Source organism: Thamnophis elegans, chromosome 8 (genome assembly GCF_009769535.1).
Source record: "Thamnophis elegans isolate rThaEle1 chromosome 8, rThaEle1.pri, whole genome shotgun sequence".
Taxonomy (NCBI): domain Eukaryota; kingdom Metazoa; phylum Chordata; class Lepidosauria; order Squamata; family Colubridae; genus Thamnophis; species Thamnophis elegans.
In genome coordinates this window covers 26237066-26252630 of record NC_045548.1, presented here as the reverse complement: position 1 = coordinate 26252630, position 15565 = coordinate 26237066, and the positions used below count along the sequence as shown (strand labels likewise).

Here is a 15565-nt window from a genome sequence, read left to right as displayed (position 1 = left end):
AGTTCACATCATCATTTGAAAGATAGTGAATATCAACGGAGAAACAAAAGCATATTGGTATATAATTAATTATTTTGGCAAAAGAATTAGATTGATTGATTGGAATTTATCTGCATATTGCTTCTGCTGCATGGACCCTGGGAATGCATAGACAAAAAGACAACCCAAACATTTTCATATAATGATTGTCGCAATGGGTGTAATCAATCACAGAATACCAATTTCCAAGTTGGCTAGTAGGTTATTTCCCCATGAATATAATATAAACTTCAGTCCATACTGCAATATAACATGCACACCAGAGGTGGGTTGCCCTGATTTGGCCCAGATCGAGCAAACCAATAGTGGTGGTCGTGGAAGGCTCCACCCAGCTACCCGGATGCTTCTGTGCATGCGCAGAAGCGTTCCATATGTGCATAAGCGAACCAGTAGCGCCAGGATTTGCAGCCCACTTCTGATGCATAGTAAATATGCATTTTGTACAAGGCAGTCTTGAAGACCTCAGTGTGTTTCATACATTCATGTTCCTATAAAATGCAAATACTAGAAAGCAATGTAATCACAAAATTAAACACTACATATACTCCATTCATGTCTTAGATGTTTCTTGCTTATTTGGTCTGAACAGCTGTGAATGTCTTTTTAAACAACACAAATGAATTAAATGCTACAAGTGTGACACAATCAGTTTTGTATTTGTTTCTTACATGGTACCATAAAAAAACGAAAAGCCTGGTGTTCAAATCACAAACTCTTTTTTTCCTTATATGGTGGTTATGCTAACAAAGTAATGGGACTAGATGAGGGCAAAGATCATGGTTAGTGGTCCTTTCTCTGAGAGACAGGAATGTTTTAATTTCCTGACAGTGATTAACGGTCCATCTAATCCAAGCAAACCATTTTGTTCCTCTATCATCTCTTCAGTCCTCAGATGCCTCTAGAGCATGAAACCGATAATATGAAAGAGCGCTCCAAAAATAATACAGCTTGGAAAGCTGCTGTCATGTACAACTTTTCATAATTTACAATGAGTTTATTTTCTTAACTGTTACATATAATAAATACATCTTGCCCAAACTTAAAAATCTAAAAATGTTAGTACTTAAGATAATATGAAAAGAACCACTGTGTTGTCTCCGTCATTGTTATTATCCAATCCTTTCTGAAGTGCTTCATATGTACAGAAGAAATTGTTCACACACTATTTTACATTTATATTTTATATTTCTTTTAGTCTCCATAAGAAATTATGTAGGGAAATTCGTTAACTAATCCATAGCTATGTTTTTTATAATAAGTAGTTAATTGTTTCTAAATTTTCTAAAGTTTTTGGACTTATTGGCAGAAGAAGACAATATCATGGTATCCGCTTGTTTTCTCATATCCACAATGCATGCAAAAATTAATTTTACATTTTAATGGCTGCAAGGTTTTGTAAGTCAACAAATATATACCATATATACAAATAGAAGCTAGAAGCTGTGGTAGGATAATTGCATGTAAGCAAAGTGTAGGTTGGAGATGCATGTGCCGCAAAATAATTTGCCGTTCTAAGTCCTCTCCTACTGCTTCCCATTTCTAATTTCTACTGTGGCACTTACCATGGCATTAGACTTCCTACTTCTACAGGGCCGTGGCACTAACTTGGCCCTGTTACTACTTCCTACTTCCCAGGTTTATGCTATTATTTAGCTTTAACTTCTTAATTTCTTTATATGGTTTATGTAAAGAGTCTGCCTATTCTCCCACTCGCAGGCCATTGTATCCAAGGAGTAACTAAAATCTGAAGAGTCCTACGTAGAATTTTGTAATTCTTTGGGATTGTGATACGATATAAAAAATAAATTAATTAGGACAAATTGCATTGCTTCTTCGTCAGTAGGCAACCAGTGCCATAATGAAATAAAGCACTTAATTGATATAATCATGATTGCTTTGTGATTAAGACCAATGCTTGCTTCAGTCTAATAGCATTCAAATATGCAGATTTCATGCAACAGCCGTCCAACTTTATACAGCAGCAGTTATGTGTACTTTCTGAAATTAAGTCTCGTGATGTTTTTAAAAAGTAGACTGCATCTATTCATGTAGTAGGACAGGAATGACAACTCTAGAGATAAATATACATAGATTTAGTCTCTTCTAAAAATCATAGTACAAACAGCCATTAAAATTACTTTAATCCCTTGTTTTTCATGCAATACCAATAACCAAACCAATAACCAAAGATGGAATCCATTTAATTTCAAGTCATTTAAATGACTTTCCCTTAGAACAGCAAGTCATTTAAATATTCTTAATCATATTTGTTTTATATCTTATCTATTTTAAAGCAGTAACTGTCCTAATGCATATGAAATATTAAATATTTGCATTTCCCTACAACTACTATTTTTTCTTCTATAAAAATATTACTCCATAAAACCCAAAAAATGTTATTGTCTTTTGCAAAATATACCATGTCTTTTGCAAAATATACCATCTGCTTTAAAATTCTAAATTATATCTTATCATTGACAGATGCTTAATAGGTACATTTGTTTAGAATCATTTCACTATTGTTTATTTGCACATCACAGAGTTATGTGGAACATTCTTTTCCACTGACTTGTATAAAACTTTCTCTTACAAAAACTTGCCATTTTGATTTTTCCTTTCATACAATTTGATTTCTCTCTATATCCTTAAACTTTTAATCTTGACAATAAAGCATTGTTGGACACAAGTTACTTGGAAAGCAGGAAATTGTAATGCATTACTAACAAAACCATACTTGCAATATGGAGACAGTTTTTGTCTTGATTATTAAAATAATTATAACTCTTTATAATGTAGTACTAGAAAAATAGGACTTTCTCTCTCTTTTTCCCCTCCTCCCTCTCTCCTCTGTGTGTGTGTGTGTGTGTGTGTAAACAGAACATGTGCTTTACTGTCTTTTTTTCTTTATTATCGGGAATATCATTATTTAAGGCACTGGGGGACAAATTACTATTAACTTAATCATGACCTCCATTTTTGCAACCATTAATATTTCCCAGATCGTGCTGTCAAAACTTAACTTCCATGATTATCATATAACATGAGTATGATTTTCTATTATGTTTTGACTTGACATAAAATACAGTGCAGGTAACCACATTTGATTCCTGTAAGTCAGTCATTAAGTGAAGCAGTTGCTAACTAAAAACCACATAACTGTGGTTACAATTTTACTTCAGGTTTTCTTTGCTTTAAAGAGTCAGAAGGATATGACCTCAAACAGTTCAGTGAGCCCAAACAGTGGGGAAGTTTGAATGAATGATAGAGATGCCTGATTTTTATTTTCCACTTGAGACTCACTTTTACATGTGCAGAGAACAAAAATTAACAGCTTAGCTAATTGAGTGTAAATATTCAAAAATCTGCCCCTCAGGTGAATAGTATAAGATCATTTCTTCATTATTCTCCTGATCTTTATTTTTGCTTTGTTTCAGGAAATCTCTCCCTCGTTGCCAACGAATTAGCAGAATGCTCTCCAATGAATCATTGCGCCCTCCCATGTATAGTCGTTCCAATTCTCAAGCGTCTGTTGATAGCACTTCAATGGAGGATTTCTGGTGTGAGGTAGAAAACATCAAGGAGAGCACAGAAGACAGGCAAGATGAGCAGAACCTGTTAGAGGTCAAACCTCCTGATGGTATGAATAAACATTTCTGATCTTCCTTGATCCTTGTTTTTATTCCAAAAATGTGCTGGTGTAATAAATGCTCATTTATGTTTGAGAACTGAATCAGAAGCACTTCATAGCTATATTGGATAATAATATTTCTAAGGTTTTAAATTCTACTAATTTTAGAATGAAGTTTTGCATGAAAAACATTGAAGTGTATAAGAAAACTGAGGGTGAAGATGAATTCCTGGATAACATTTAAAGGATAAAAATAAGTATTACTGCAAGATGGATTCCATGATTAATTGACTAGTAGTTCCCTGTAAAAGCCTTCAACAGAAATTATACCAAAAAAGAATCAAATACAGAAGTTCGTGGTATGATTTTTACCAGCCACAATTTTTGGAAATGGTATTTGTGTCCTTTTGAATATATAGAAAGTATGGATAAACATCTACCCAAAGTTTGTTCCTTTTTTCATTTTATTGCATTAAATAATCATTCAACGTACAGTGTATCAGTGTGAAATATTGGTCCCTGATTTAATTAATTCGTTTAAGTTAGGGGTCCCTAATCCTTGTCCGTGGACTGGCACCATTCCACAGCATACCAGAAACTGGGCTGTGCAAACAAGTGAAGCTCCATCCGCGGGATGCAGGCAGCACACGAAACCATGCTGTCTGGTCCGAAGAAAAATCTCTCCACAGAATCGGTCCCAGGTGCCCAAAAGGTTGGGGATTTAAGTTTGAATGTGTGAGTACATCATAGAATAATCAGAATTAATACAGGACAGCCAACTGTCGTGCAGTGCTTGGGTCTTAAACCTGGATTGTCATCTTTCCAACTGACAAGCTCAGTATCTTTAACTGCTGACCCATCACACCCCCTATTTAGGACAATATTATTCAAAGATATTTGCTTTTTCATAGCAAGAGATTGATATAAAGTTTGTTTCCATGAGGGGCATGGATAAATACTTTAAAAAATGTGCCCTGTTGTGCACATTTCAAGTTGCTAGGCCTCAGCTGGAGTGATAAAAACAGCAAATAAACAGAGATTCATTATTTTTCCTTTGTGCTAAAGGCTTATATCTTCAAAATTTTATTCACAATTCAGTTAACACTCTTTAGGTCTCATTGATTTTAAATAGAAGAAGTACTCTGAAGACGAGCATGTTTTTAATTCTTCTACAAAGATTTTTTTTCCCTACAGTCTCTAAACAGTTCTCAAAATGCTTATTTCTTGACAAGTAGGATAATGCTACAGCCTTGAAGCCCTTTGCTCTGAATGGATTGCATCTAGCATTTATTAAAGAAAAAACTCAGAGCATCTTCATTTATTTAATAAGTGGGGAAAGTGTGGGGGAGAGAAAAGATCTGTATGAAGACCTAGAGGTTAAATATTGCCTTGGAATCATGGAAATGAATTATAGTCCCAGTTGTGTCTTCCAAGCATAAAGTTTCTTGAGCCTTGGGGGACAAAGTTAATGAATCAGTTATACAGCTTTATTAAAATTGTGTTGATAAAATCATGAGGCAGCATTCTTCCAGAGCTAATCGAAAGTAAAACCATATTTATACTGCAGCATCAAGTAGCAATTTAATTTTCTGCCTCTTTTTTCTTCAAGATTGGGTCTAAACATGAAAATAGTTTCTGAAGTTTTCCTTACGTTCCCATTATTTCTACTTTTATTCTTTTAAAGATATTTATTTGTTAGGATTTTAAGGCTGGAAGCCACCCAAAGTCCTTCACTACAAGATAGGCATCAAATAAATTCAATAAATAAATAAAATAAACGTCTATGCCTTGGGTCGCTCATTGTTTTGTTTTCTTCCCCACCTGAATACGACATATACTCCCAACTCAGCCCTTGTGATTTTTTGTAGTAATAACTACAGCATGCTCTATGTGGGCTGCCTTGGTATCTACCTGGAAGCTGTAATTGTGGCATTGCGCCAGTATAGTAGCTCTTCACTAATACTATTTCTCTATTACCTACGTACGGTCATTCTCTTTCTGGAAACCCTGTCTCAGAAGACATAAAGTTCTCCACAAAATATTAAATTTCATTTCATTTGATGAAGTGATTTTTAGCTCATGAAAGTTGATGCCATTTCAGCTCATTCAATAATGGTGCAACATTAGCATGGCCAACCACAAAGTGCCAGAGCTGCAAATGCCACTACATTCTAGACTTTTGGATGGTCTTAAAGAGCAGCGTCATGTAAAGCACATTGCAATAATCCAATATGTAAAAAGGGCTCTGCAACCAAACATAGTTAAATATAATAAAAAGAAACAAATTCACAAGATAGAGTCACATATATTGTAGTCTCCTAACATCTCATTCCTAACACTTGGGGACCAGGCGTTGACAGCCTTCCAAAGACCAAGAAGTTGGGGCCTCAGACGCTTTGTTTTAAGGAGTTACAAACAGAAGCTCTGTGTGTGCCCCTTCATACTCCAAATCATATTTTCCTCTTCAAAATTAGATCACTGTGAAACTCTTGACCCTAGAATGTCAAATACCAGTATTTTCAGCCAATTATTTTGAAAAGATGAAAGAACATGTCTGCAAGATGACATATAAGCCTGTTTCAAGGATATAGACAGATATATTTTGCCTTAGATCAGTATGATTGTGCAGAAAGGTTTCCCTGATTTATTCCCAATAGCAAAGCATTTTGTATTTAGACATCTCAAAAATATGTCCTCCCTTCCCCACTCTCTTTTCCTAATTTGTTCTTTCAAGTTTTCCAAAATATTTCTACTAAACTGCATTGTTCTACAGATTCTGTGCCTGCCTGCTCATATAAAGCTGCTTTCAGAAGTATATTTTAACAAAGATTCTTATTAAAAGAAATTGTAATCACATAGAACGTAGCCCTACAGAGGTGAGCATGATTGGTGGTTATGTCACACTGCTTAGCAATTAGATCAGGTGAGGAAAGAAGAATGAAAAAAAAAAACTAAAATAGTGTTGAAAGGGTCATGTTTGTTGGACTTGAATAACATCGGTTTACATCACAGTATTTTGTTGTAGATCTTGCTGCTTCTCTCCCTATCAAAATTTTAGAATCAGATGATCAGACGAGGAAGGAATTTTGTGGTGACAATCTTCTTGTCCTTTCATCATGTTCCTAATGCTAATCTGACTCTGGACTTATCTTTTTGGACTAATAGATTAAAAGATATGATGAAGTGAGATCCAGTGAAACTGGACCTCACTTCATCAAATTTTTAGAATCGCTAGACTGATAGAAGATTTAAACTACGGTGATATGAGGGGTAAGGAGTATTAACAAGTGGTCATGCAGATACAGGTTACATGTGAAACAGATTAGAAGTATCTTATCAATTAATTAAAAATATGCCTTTTAACAAAATTTGTTAGTCAAAAAAGGTGTGATCACACTTCTTTATATTTTGCTACCATTGACTAATCCATCTTACTTCCTATAATATCTGCTCTTCTATAGAAGGTGAACTAGAAGCTGAATGGTTGCAAGATGTTGGCCTGTCTACATTAATATCAGAATCTGAAGAAGACAATGGAGAAGCATTGCTATCAACATTGACCCGAACTCAAGCAGCTGCAGTGCAAAAGAGATATACCACATATTCTCAGACCATGAGAAAGAAAAATAAACACACAATCAGAGATGTGCGTGATATCTTTGGTATTCATAATTCCTCTGTAAGTGAACTATTTTAATGTTTTAGACATTTTTGAAATTTATTTTTTTATTATTTTGGTTACTGGTTGATTACTCTGTGGAGTTTCACTTTAATTTGGTATAATACTCTGTACCAAAATGCTGAGAAAATGTTTAGGAAGGCCTATCAAAAAGTAGTTTCTGCTTGCCTTTTTGTTTTATAGATTCTGCTCTTGAATGGGATGATGATACATAGGAACTGCGCTCTTGTTTAAAACTTTCACCAGATATTGTTCATAAATTCAAGTCAATTTTTGTTCCCATAACAGCTCCAAACTTGCAAAATAAGGATTAAAAAATTATATGATTTAACTAATTAACTTTTATGTGTTTCCATGCAGAAATTATGTGACATTAAACCTCATTTAAAGTTTGTAAAAAGGAATACAGTATGTGCAAATACAAATGTCAATCAAATTACTTGGGCCACCTCATTTTTTTTTCTAAACTTATTGGTCAGTGTTACCCCAAAAATATTAAGACTATAACATTTGTTTATGTATAAGGTAGATGTTTTGCAATAGAAGTGTACTTATTCTTTCAATATATCTTCACTGAAGTATTTTATGTATAGGACTTAATAATTGTTTGAGAAAATCACATTTGAAAATGTGTTATTATTGAAAATAAAATGCCTTTCTATGAAATACATATCAAAACTTCCTTTTGCCCACAGCTCTGTCAGTTAAAAATTTGTGATATTCAAAGCAGTTTTACCATCAGTGATATCAATACACAAGAATGCACTCTGGAGGAGGAGCCAATGTCCCCACAGTACGGACGTGGAGTCTCGATGCTCTGAGACTGCAGCCAGTACGTTTGCCACTGGGGGATCCAATCGGACCTAAACCATCCCGAAGAGACGGTGAACAGGACCTAAACCATCCCGAAGAGACGGTGAATCAGTCTTGCTGATTTCGGGGATATCGCAAAATCCCTGAAAAAATCAAGAAAAAGTCTTCAAGCTAGTGACAAAAGACAGCTTAGGCTGATGAAGTGAGGACGGATGGCTAAGGAACGGAAGGGAACAGAAAGAGAAGGTGTGATCATCTGGGGGATTCTTTCTGTTTTGAAAAAAAAACTGCCCAAAATAATCTCTTTTTTATGCTAAACTAAACCCTTAACCAGAAGAAGTTAGCGGCGGAATTGATCTTCATTGTTTTGTTTTGGTCAGTAGAAAAGAAAATGAAAAAAAAATACTAATTTTGCTGCTCAGAAGCTTAATGTCGTGTTTCATAGCTCTGTAACTAATTATAAGAGTCAAGGCTACCACAGCTGTCTCTTGAGAGCCTTATCGGTACTGGGAGAAGGGAAAAAACCGGAACCTCTCTCTTGTGAAGATTAAAGCTAACGTACCTGCCTCCCAACAGCGTTGCAGCAGCCCTCCCCTCGCTCCTCGAGTCGGTAGCCGAGCTGGCAGTTGAGTTCCCTAGGCTGATGGTCCTGGGGGACTTTAACTTGCCATCGCTCGGTGAAAACTCTGATGGGGCGCAGGAGTTCATGGCTTCCATGACAGCCATGGGCTTGACCCAAGTAATTCGAGGCCCAACCCATTCAGCGGGACACATGCTTGACCTTGTATTTCTCTCGGAGCAGTGGATTTACGATCTTGGTCTGAGGGGGAGCGACATCATACCCCTGTCGTGGTCAGACCACTGCCTACTGAGGCTCGACTTCCGGAGGCCAAACCCTCACTGTAGGGAGGAGGAACCGACCAGGTGGTTCCGCCCCAGGCGCCTTATGGAGCCATCAAGGTTCCAGACAGAGCTTGGGGTTATTCCTGACACTTTCGCCCACAGTCCGGTGGAGACCCTGGCTGCTGCGTGGCACTTGGCAGCGTCAGAGGCCCTCGACCGGATTGCGCCACTGCGGCTCCTCCGAGGCGGCGGATCCCGGAGACCCCCTTGGTTTACTGAGGAGCTCCGGGAGATGAAGCGCCGGAGGAGATGCCTAGAGCACCGTTGGAGGTCCGATAAGTCCGAATCGAACCGAGCAATGGTAACCACCTGCACCAGGGAATATACTAGGGCACTTAGGTCAGCAAAAAGATCACACATAGCCACCCTGGTTGCATCCGCTGAGTCCCGCCCAGCCGCCCTGTTCAGGATAACCCGCTCCCTATTGAACAAAAGGGAGACGGGGGAACCCCTGCAGGGCAGAGCTGAAGAATATGCCCAATTCTTAGCGGACAAAATTGCTCGGTTTCGGTCGGACTTGGACTCCACACCTGCAGTTCCAGCCGAGGCACAGGGGGATCAAGTAGAACAGCTCTGGGTTGAGTTTCAGGACGTTACCCCCGGGGATGTGGACAAGGCCATGAGAGCTGTAAGTTCCTCCACCTGTGTTCTGGATCCGTGTCCCTCATGGCTGGTTGTTAACTGCAGTGAGGTGACACGAGGCTGGATCCAGGCGGTTGTAACCGCCTCCCTTCGGGAGGGGAACTTCCCCGCCGCACTGAAAGCGGCGGTGGTGAGACCCCTCCTGAAGAAACCATCCTTGGATCCAGCTGTCCTCAATAGTTATCGCCCGGTCTCCAACCTTCCCTTCTTGGGGAAGGTTGTTGAGAAGGTGGTGGCCTTCCAGCTCCAACGGTCCTTGGAGGAAGCAAACTATCTAGACCCCTTCCAGTCAGGCTTCAGACCCGGTTACAGCACAGAAACCGCGTTGGTCGCATTGATGGATGATCTTTGGAGAGCCAGAGATGAAGGACATCCCTCCATCCTGGTCCTCCTTGACCTCTCAGCGGCTTTCGATACCATCGACCATGGTATCCTTCTGCGACAACTGCGGGAGGTGGGAGTGGGAGGCACCGTGCTACGGTGGTTCTCCTCCTACCTCTCGGACAGGTCGCAGTCGGTGTTAGTGGGAGGGGAGAGATCGTCCCCAAGGCCCCTAAATTATGGGGTGCCGCAGGGTTCGGTCTTATCCCCCCTACTATTCAACATCTACATGAAACCGCTGGGAGAGATCATCCGCAGGCACGGGATTAGATACCATCAATATGCGGACGATACTCAACTGTATCTGTCCGCCCCGTGCCACATCAATGAAGCGGTTGACGTGATGGGCCGGGGTCTTGAGGCCGTTATGGACTGGATGAGGGTTAACAAGCTTGTGCTCAACCCAGAAAAGACCGAGTGGCTGTTGTGTTTCCCTCCCAAAGATTTGGCAAACATTCCAACACTCAGGCTGGGGGGTCAAATTCTACACCCCTCAGAGAGGGTTCGCAACTTGGGAGTCCTCCTGGATCCACAGCTGTCATTCGACCACCATTTAACGGCTGTGACCAGGGGGGCATTCGCCCAGGTACGCCTGGTGCGCCAGTTGCGACCCTACCTGGACCGGGAGGCCCTCACAACAGTCACTCGGGCCCTTGTGATCTCTAGGCTGGAATACTGCAATGTGCTCTACATGGGGCTGCCCTTGAGGAGCATCCGGCGACTTCAGCTAGTGCAGAACGCAGCCGCGCGAGTGATTGCGGGTGCACCCCGATTCGCCCGCATAACACCTATCCTCCGCGAGCTGCGCTGGCTACCTGTCGATCTCCGGATGCGCTTCAAGGTGCTATTAATCACCCATAAAGCCCTACATGGCAGTGGATCTGGATACTTGAGAGACCGCCTTCTGCCAATTACCTCCCTACGACCTATAAGATCCCATAGATTAGGCCTCCTCCGCATTCCATCGGCCAGCCAGTGTCGGCTGGCAACTACAAGGAGGAGGGCCTTCTCAGCAGTAGCCCCGACCCTTTGGAACGAGCTCCCCGTGGAGATTCGTACCCTCTCCACCGTCCAGGCCTTCCGCATAGCCTTGAAGAACTGGCTCGCCCGTCAGGCCTGGGGATAAGAATTGCTACCCCGCCCGAATGATGAATGAATGTTGCTTACTATTTTTATTATATGTTGTTGTCTTAATGTTGTATTCCCCTCTCCCTGGTTTTCTGTGAGCCGCCCTGAGTCCCCTCAGGGAAAAGGGCGGCCTACAAATGCTAATAAACCACTAAACCACTAAACCACTAAAGCTACAGCAGCAGTAATTTACAATTTGGAACATGGATCAATTCACAGAAGAGGAAACTTTAACTTTGCAAAAGATTTGGGATGCAATTCAAGAGTTATTGGTAACTTGGAGAATTGACAAGAACATAGAGTTTATACCAGAAAAAAATGAGGGAGGTGGAGTTCCAAAAACTGAAGAGAAAAATGAACACAAAGATAAAAAAACTAATGATCTGATTTCTGAACTGAAAGTGGCTGAAAGTGAAAAAATGGGAGTTTGGAAGGGGGAATTCGATGGCCTGGAGCTTTCCCCAAATTTCAAGGCACAAAAGAAGAAAAAAGAGAAAAAATAATGATTTTAAAGAAAAAAATCTTATCAGAAACAAGATTGGCAACCAAAGATAAATCAATTAAAGTAGCAAAAGAGCGCCGAGATTACCTGAGAGATCCAATAGACAATAAGGTGCGGAGAGATGTCCATAAAAACTTTACCGAGGAAATAAATAGAAAATTAACTCCACAAATGGCAAAAGAAATAAGACTACATGCCTTCTGGAAGGACACAGGTTGATATATGAAAATCGATAATAAGAAAATAGTAATAGCTAACTTTGATGATTAGTAAGTAGGAATTTAGTAACTCTTTAGATTGCTTGCTTAAATAAATAGTTGTTAATGGTAACAAGATATATTTCTGTGTTGGCTGGAGATGAGGAAGCTGGATATAAGTAATAAATGATTTCGTTACAAACATTAATGATAATAATAATAATGATGAAATGATAAGACTTATAGTTAATGACATATATATGTACTGGCTTAATATAAGGAATTTGGATATAAATTGCAAACAATGATTTGGGAAAAAAAGGTTTAGAAATTTAAATAATTCTTATTTTGAATATGTTATAAAGGTATAATGTTATTGGATATATGAAAAAAATTAACTAAGTTTTATAATTAGTAAGTAGTAATTTAGTAACTTATAGATGGTTATGTTAAAAAATAATTGATAAGGGCAATAAGGTATACATATGTTGGTTTGATGAGAAGAAAATAGATATAACAGTAAAGGATTTTTTGTTAACCAATATTAATTATAATAACTAACAATGAAATGATAAGGATAAGGGATACAGTTAATGATACATACATGTACCACCATAACAAAAGGAACGTGGACACAAATTGTAAACAGTGATTTGAGGGGGAGAAAAGGGCTTAAATATTTTGTCAACTAATTTTTGTTTAGAATATGTTATAAAGGTTTAAGGCTATTGGATGACTCTGTAATAATTAATGAAATGCCATTAGGTGGTTGTGTTTTTTAACTATGGATTATTCTAGGCAAAAGGACATTAAAACAATTTCAGTTAAATGAGAACTATGATATGTTGAAAGTAAGACTCATTAAGAATTTTGACATTTGATATGAATGTAAGTAATGATTCTGGAAGAGATGCACGAAAGCTAATTGTAACCAATTGACACACTTTCTACAAGATGTAATGTAAGATGATTATTTTTGTGTGTGTTGTTTGTTTAGTAAAAATAAAAATAATTGTTTAAAAAAATGCACCCTGTTATCAATACTTTGTTTTCTATCCTGTTCATTAATAGATCATTTTATTTCCAGTTGTCATTGTATAATTTTAGTTATATGATACGCACAGCTGAAATGATACATTTCACCTTGATAATACTGCAGCCAAACAAATGGGAGGAGACATGCTGAACTGCTGTATTCCAATCAGTGTGAATTATTTTTTAATAAAAATAGAAATTAATTTAAGAAAATATTTTATTGTAATATTAAATTAAAATTTAATAAAAATATAATAAAAAACTATTAACTATTAGTTTATTAAAACTAATTATTTCTATTCATTCTTTTAAGTAATTGTGGTATAATTCTATGGAATTCTATGTGGTTTTCTTTTCCCCTTTTTCTTTTAATGAACTATAATTTTATTTTAATTACAATTTAATTTGTACACTATGAAGAAAGAATATTTTTTTTTATAGTACAAATCTTTTTATTTCCATTTCATTCTATACAATCACATGTTTACTGTGCAACCGAGGCATATAACATTGAGTAATAAACACAGCCCTCGCTTTTATAGAGAATGCCCCCTACAATACAAACCCAATATACCGCCTTAGCCCACCATACACCCTTTCATCCCCCTCCAACTTTCATTCTTCCTTCTCTCATACCCCTCTACACCTACTTCCCCTCCCCCTCTATCTAACCCTAACCCTATCACTCCCTCTCTTAATCCATTCCCTCCCTTCCTTCTCCTCCTCCTCTCTCTCACTCTCTCTACTCTCCTTCTTCTTTCATTCAGCTCCTCCCTTCGGTATCTCTTACTTTCCGATATATTCAGTTTGTTCTGTTTTGACACTAACATTAATAAAAACCACAGTATACAAGTGCAATCATGCTTTAAAATTTAACACATATTATATTTCCCCCCTCCCCCCCTCCCCCTAGATCCCCGCCTCCCTTCCCTCCCCCTGACTTCCCAGAGCCCATACATGGTATAACTTTTGACAATCACAGTCTAAAATATCTCTACATTGAACTCAGCTTCTTGCTGTTACCCAAATTTTTAACAATTTACGTTATTACTAATTTTAAGCATAAGCTATCTGGAATTTCCTAGTCCCGTATTTGCTTTGTATATAATCAATCCATTTTTTCCAGTCTCGTTTATACTTCTCATTTGAATGTTCTTTAAGATATGCTGAAATTTTCGCCATTTCGGCTAAGTTTGTAACCTTTAAAGTCCATTCTTGAATTGTAGGCAGGTCTTTCTTCTTCCAGTATTGCGCCACCAAAAGTCTTGCTGCCGTTATTAAGTACAGAACCAAATTAATCTCTACTGCTACGAAGTCAGTACATATACCTAGTAAAAACAGTTTGGGAGTGAATTTTATCCTTTTTTTGAAGATATTTTGCAGGATCCACCAAATTTTTAACCAAAATGCCTTAACATTACGACATGTCCACCATATATGAAAATATGTAGCATCGAAAGAACCACATCTCCAACATTTAGGCTGAACATTTGAATACATAGAAGCAAGCTTTTTGGGATCTAAGTGCCATCTATAAAACATCTTATAAAAATTTTCTCTCAAATTTTGTGCTTGTGTAAATTTTACATTTCTTACCCATATTTTTTCCCATGTGTCCAACATTATAGGTTCTTCAATATTCTGAGCCCATTTTATCATACAATATTTAACCATTTCGGTTTCTGAGTCCATCTGTACTAATACATTATATATCCTCTTTATGTGCATTAAACTTTGATCTCTTATTTGTTTAAACAAGTTATCCTCAGCTATTACAAAACCTATTTTTTGGTCTATTTTCCACCTGGCCTGTAATTGGCCATACTGAAACCACGTTTGAACTACCTTCTCTTTTTTAAGAAAGAATAATTGAGTAATACTAACTAAAGTCAATGAATTGTATCTTTAAAATTACAGATTTGTATCAGAGATAAATTATTCTAATGTTTTCGTTTCTTCTAGCCTACATTTGAGACTATATCAGTGTTACCTGTCACAACCAATGGTATTGATTTTTCTGTGCAGAATCCAGATTGGAAAATGGTTAGCTGTGAGTATCTACTAATAGATAACATTTTTTGGGGGGTGGGGGGGCTTTTTTAAAATCTGGGAAATAATTTGATCGTTGATGGCAGTATCCTGTTTAATTTTAATGCAGAACTCCTATCTAATATTACTTCAGAATAAATCTCTTTTATCATCATAGGACTTATGACTAATTATGTATCCGATTTTGTCCTAGATTTACTAATCTACTAAATTGTATGTTATTCTTTCTGACCCCAGAATTTTTTTTATAATACATTTTTATTAATTTATCAAAATATAAAATACAAAGAGAAATTTAAAATGTAATAGAAAACTGGGGGTGGGGAGGAAAGAAAAAGGCATTGACTCTCAACTTTCTTTAGCACAGTAGAAGATAATAACATTACAACCTGAACTTTTTACTTTTATACCACAGTATATACAGTACTAGCGATTTCTATAGCTACAAATCTATCTAATCAGCAAAATCAAAATCAAAGTTTTTTTTCCATGGATGAAATCTGTGGGGAATGCTTCTGTTTACTCATTAATCTTTATAAAAACTGTCATAATGTATATTAAAAGAATTC

General features: G+C 37.5%; 1 protein-coding gene across 1 annotated transcript in view; it reads left to right on the top strand.

Annotated features, from left to right (window-relative positions):
- Positions 1–15565, top strand: part of ARHGAP28 (Rho GTPase activating protein 28) — an 84463-nt gene that overhangs the window by 45801 nt on the left and 23097 nt on the right. Inside the window, exons 2-4 of the mRNA XM_032222369.1 lie at positions 3474–3676; positions 7129–7346; positions 14910–14997. Coding sequence (XP_032078260.1) covers positions 3474–3676; positions 7129–7346; positions 14910–14997 — 509 coding nt within the window. The remainder of the gene's footprint in view (positions 1–3473; positions 3677–7128; positions 7347–14909; positions 14998–15565) is intronic.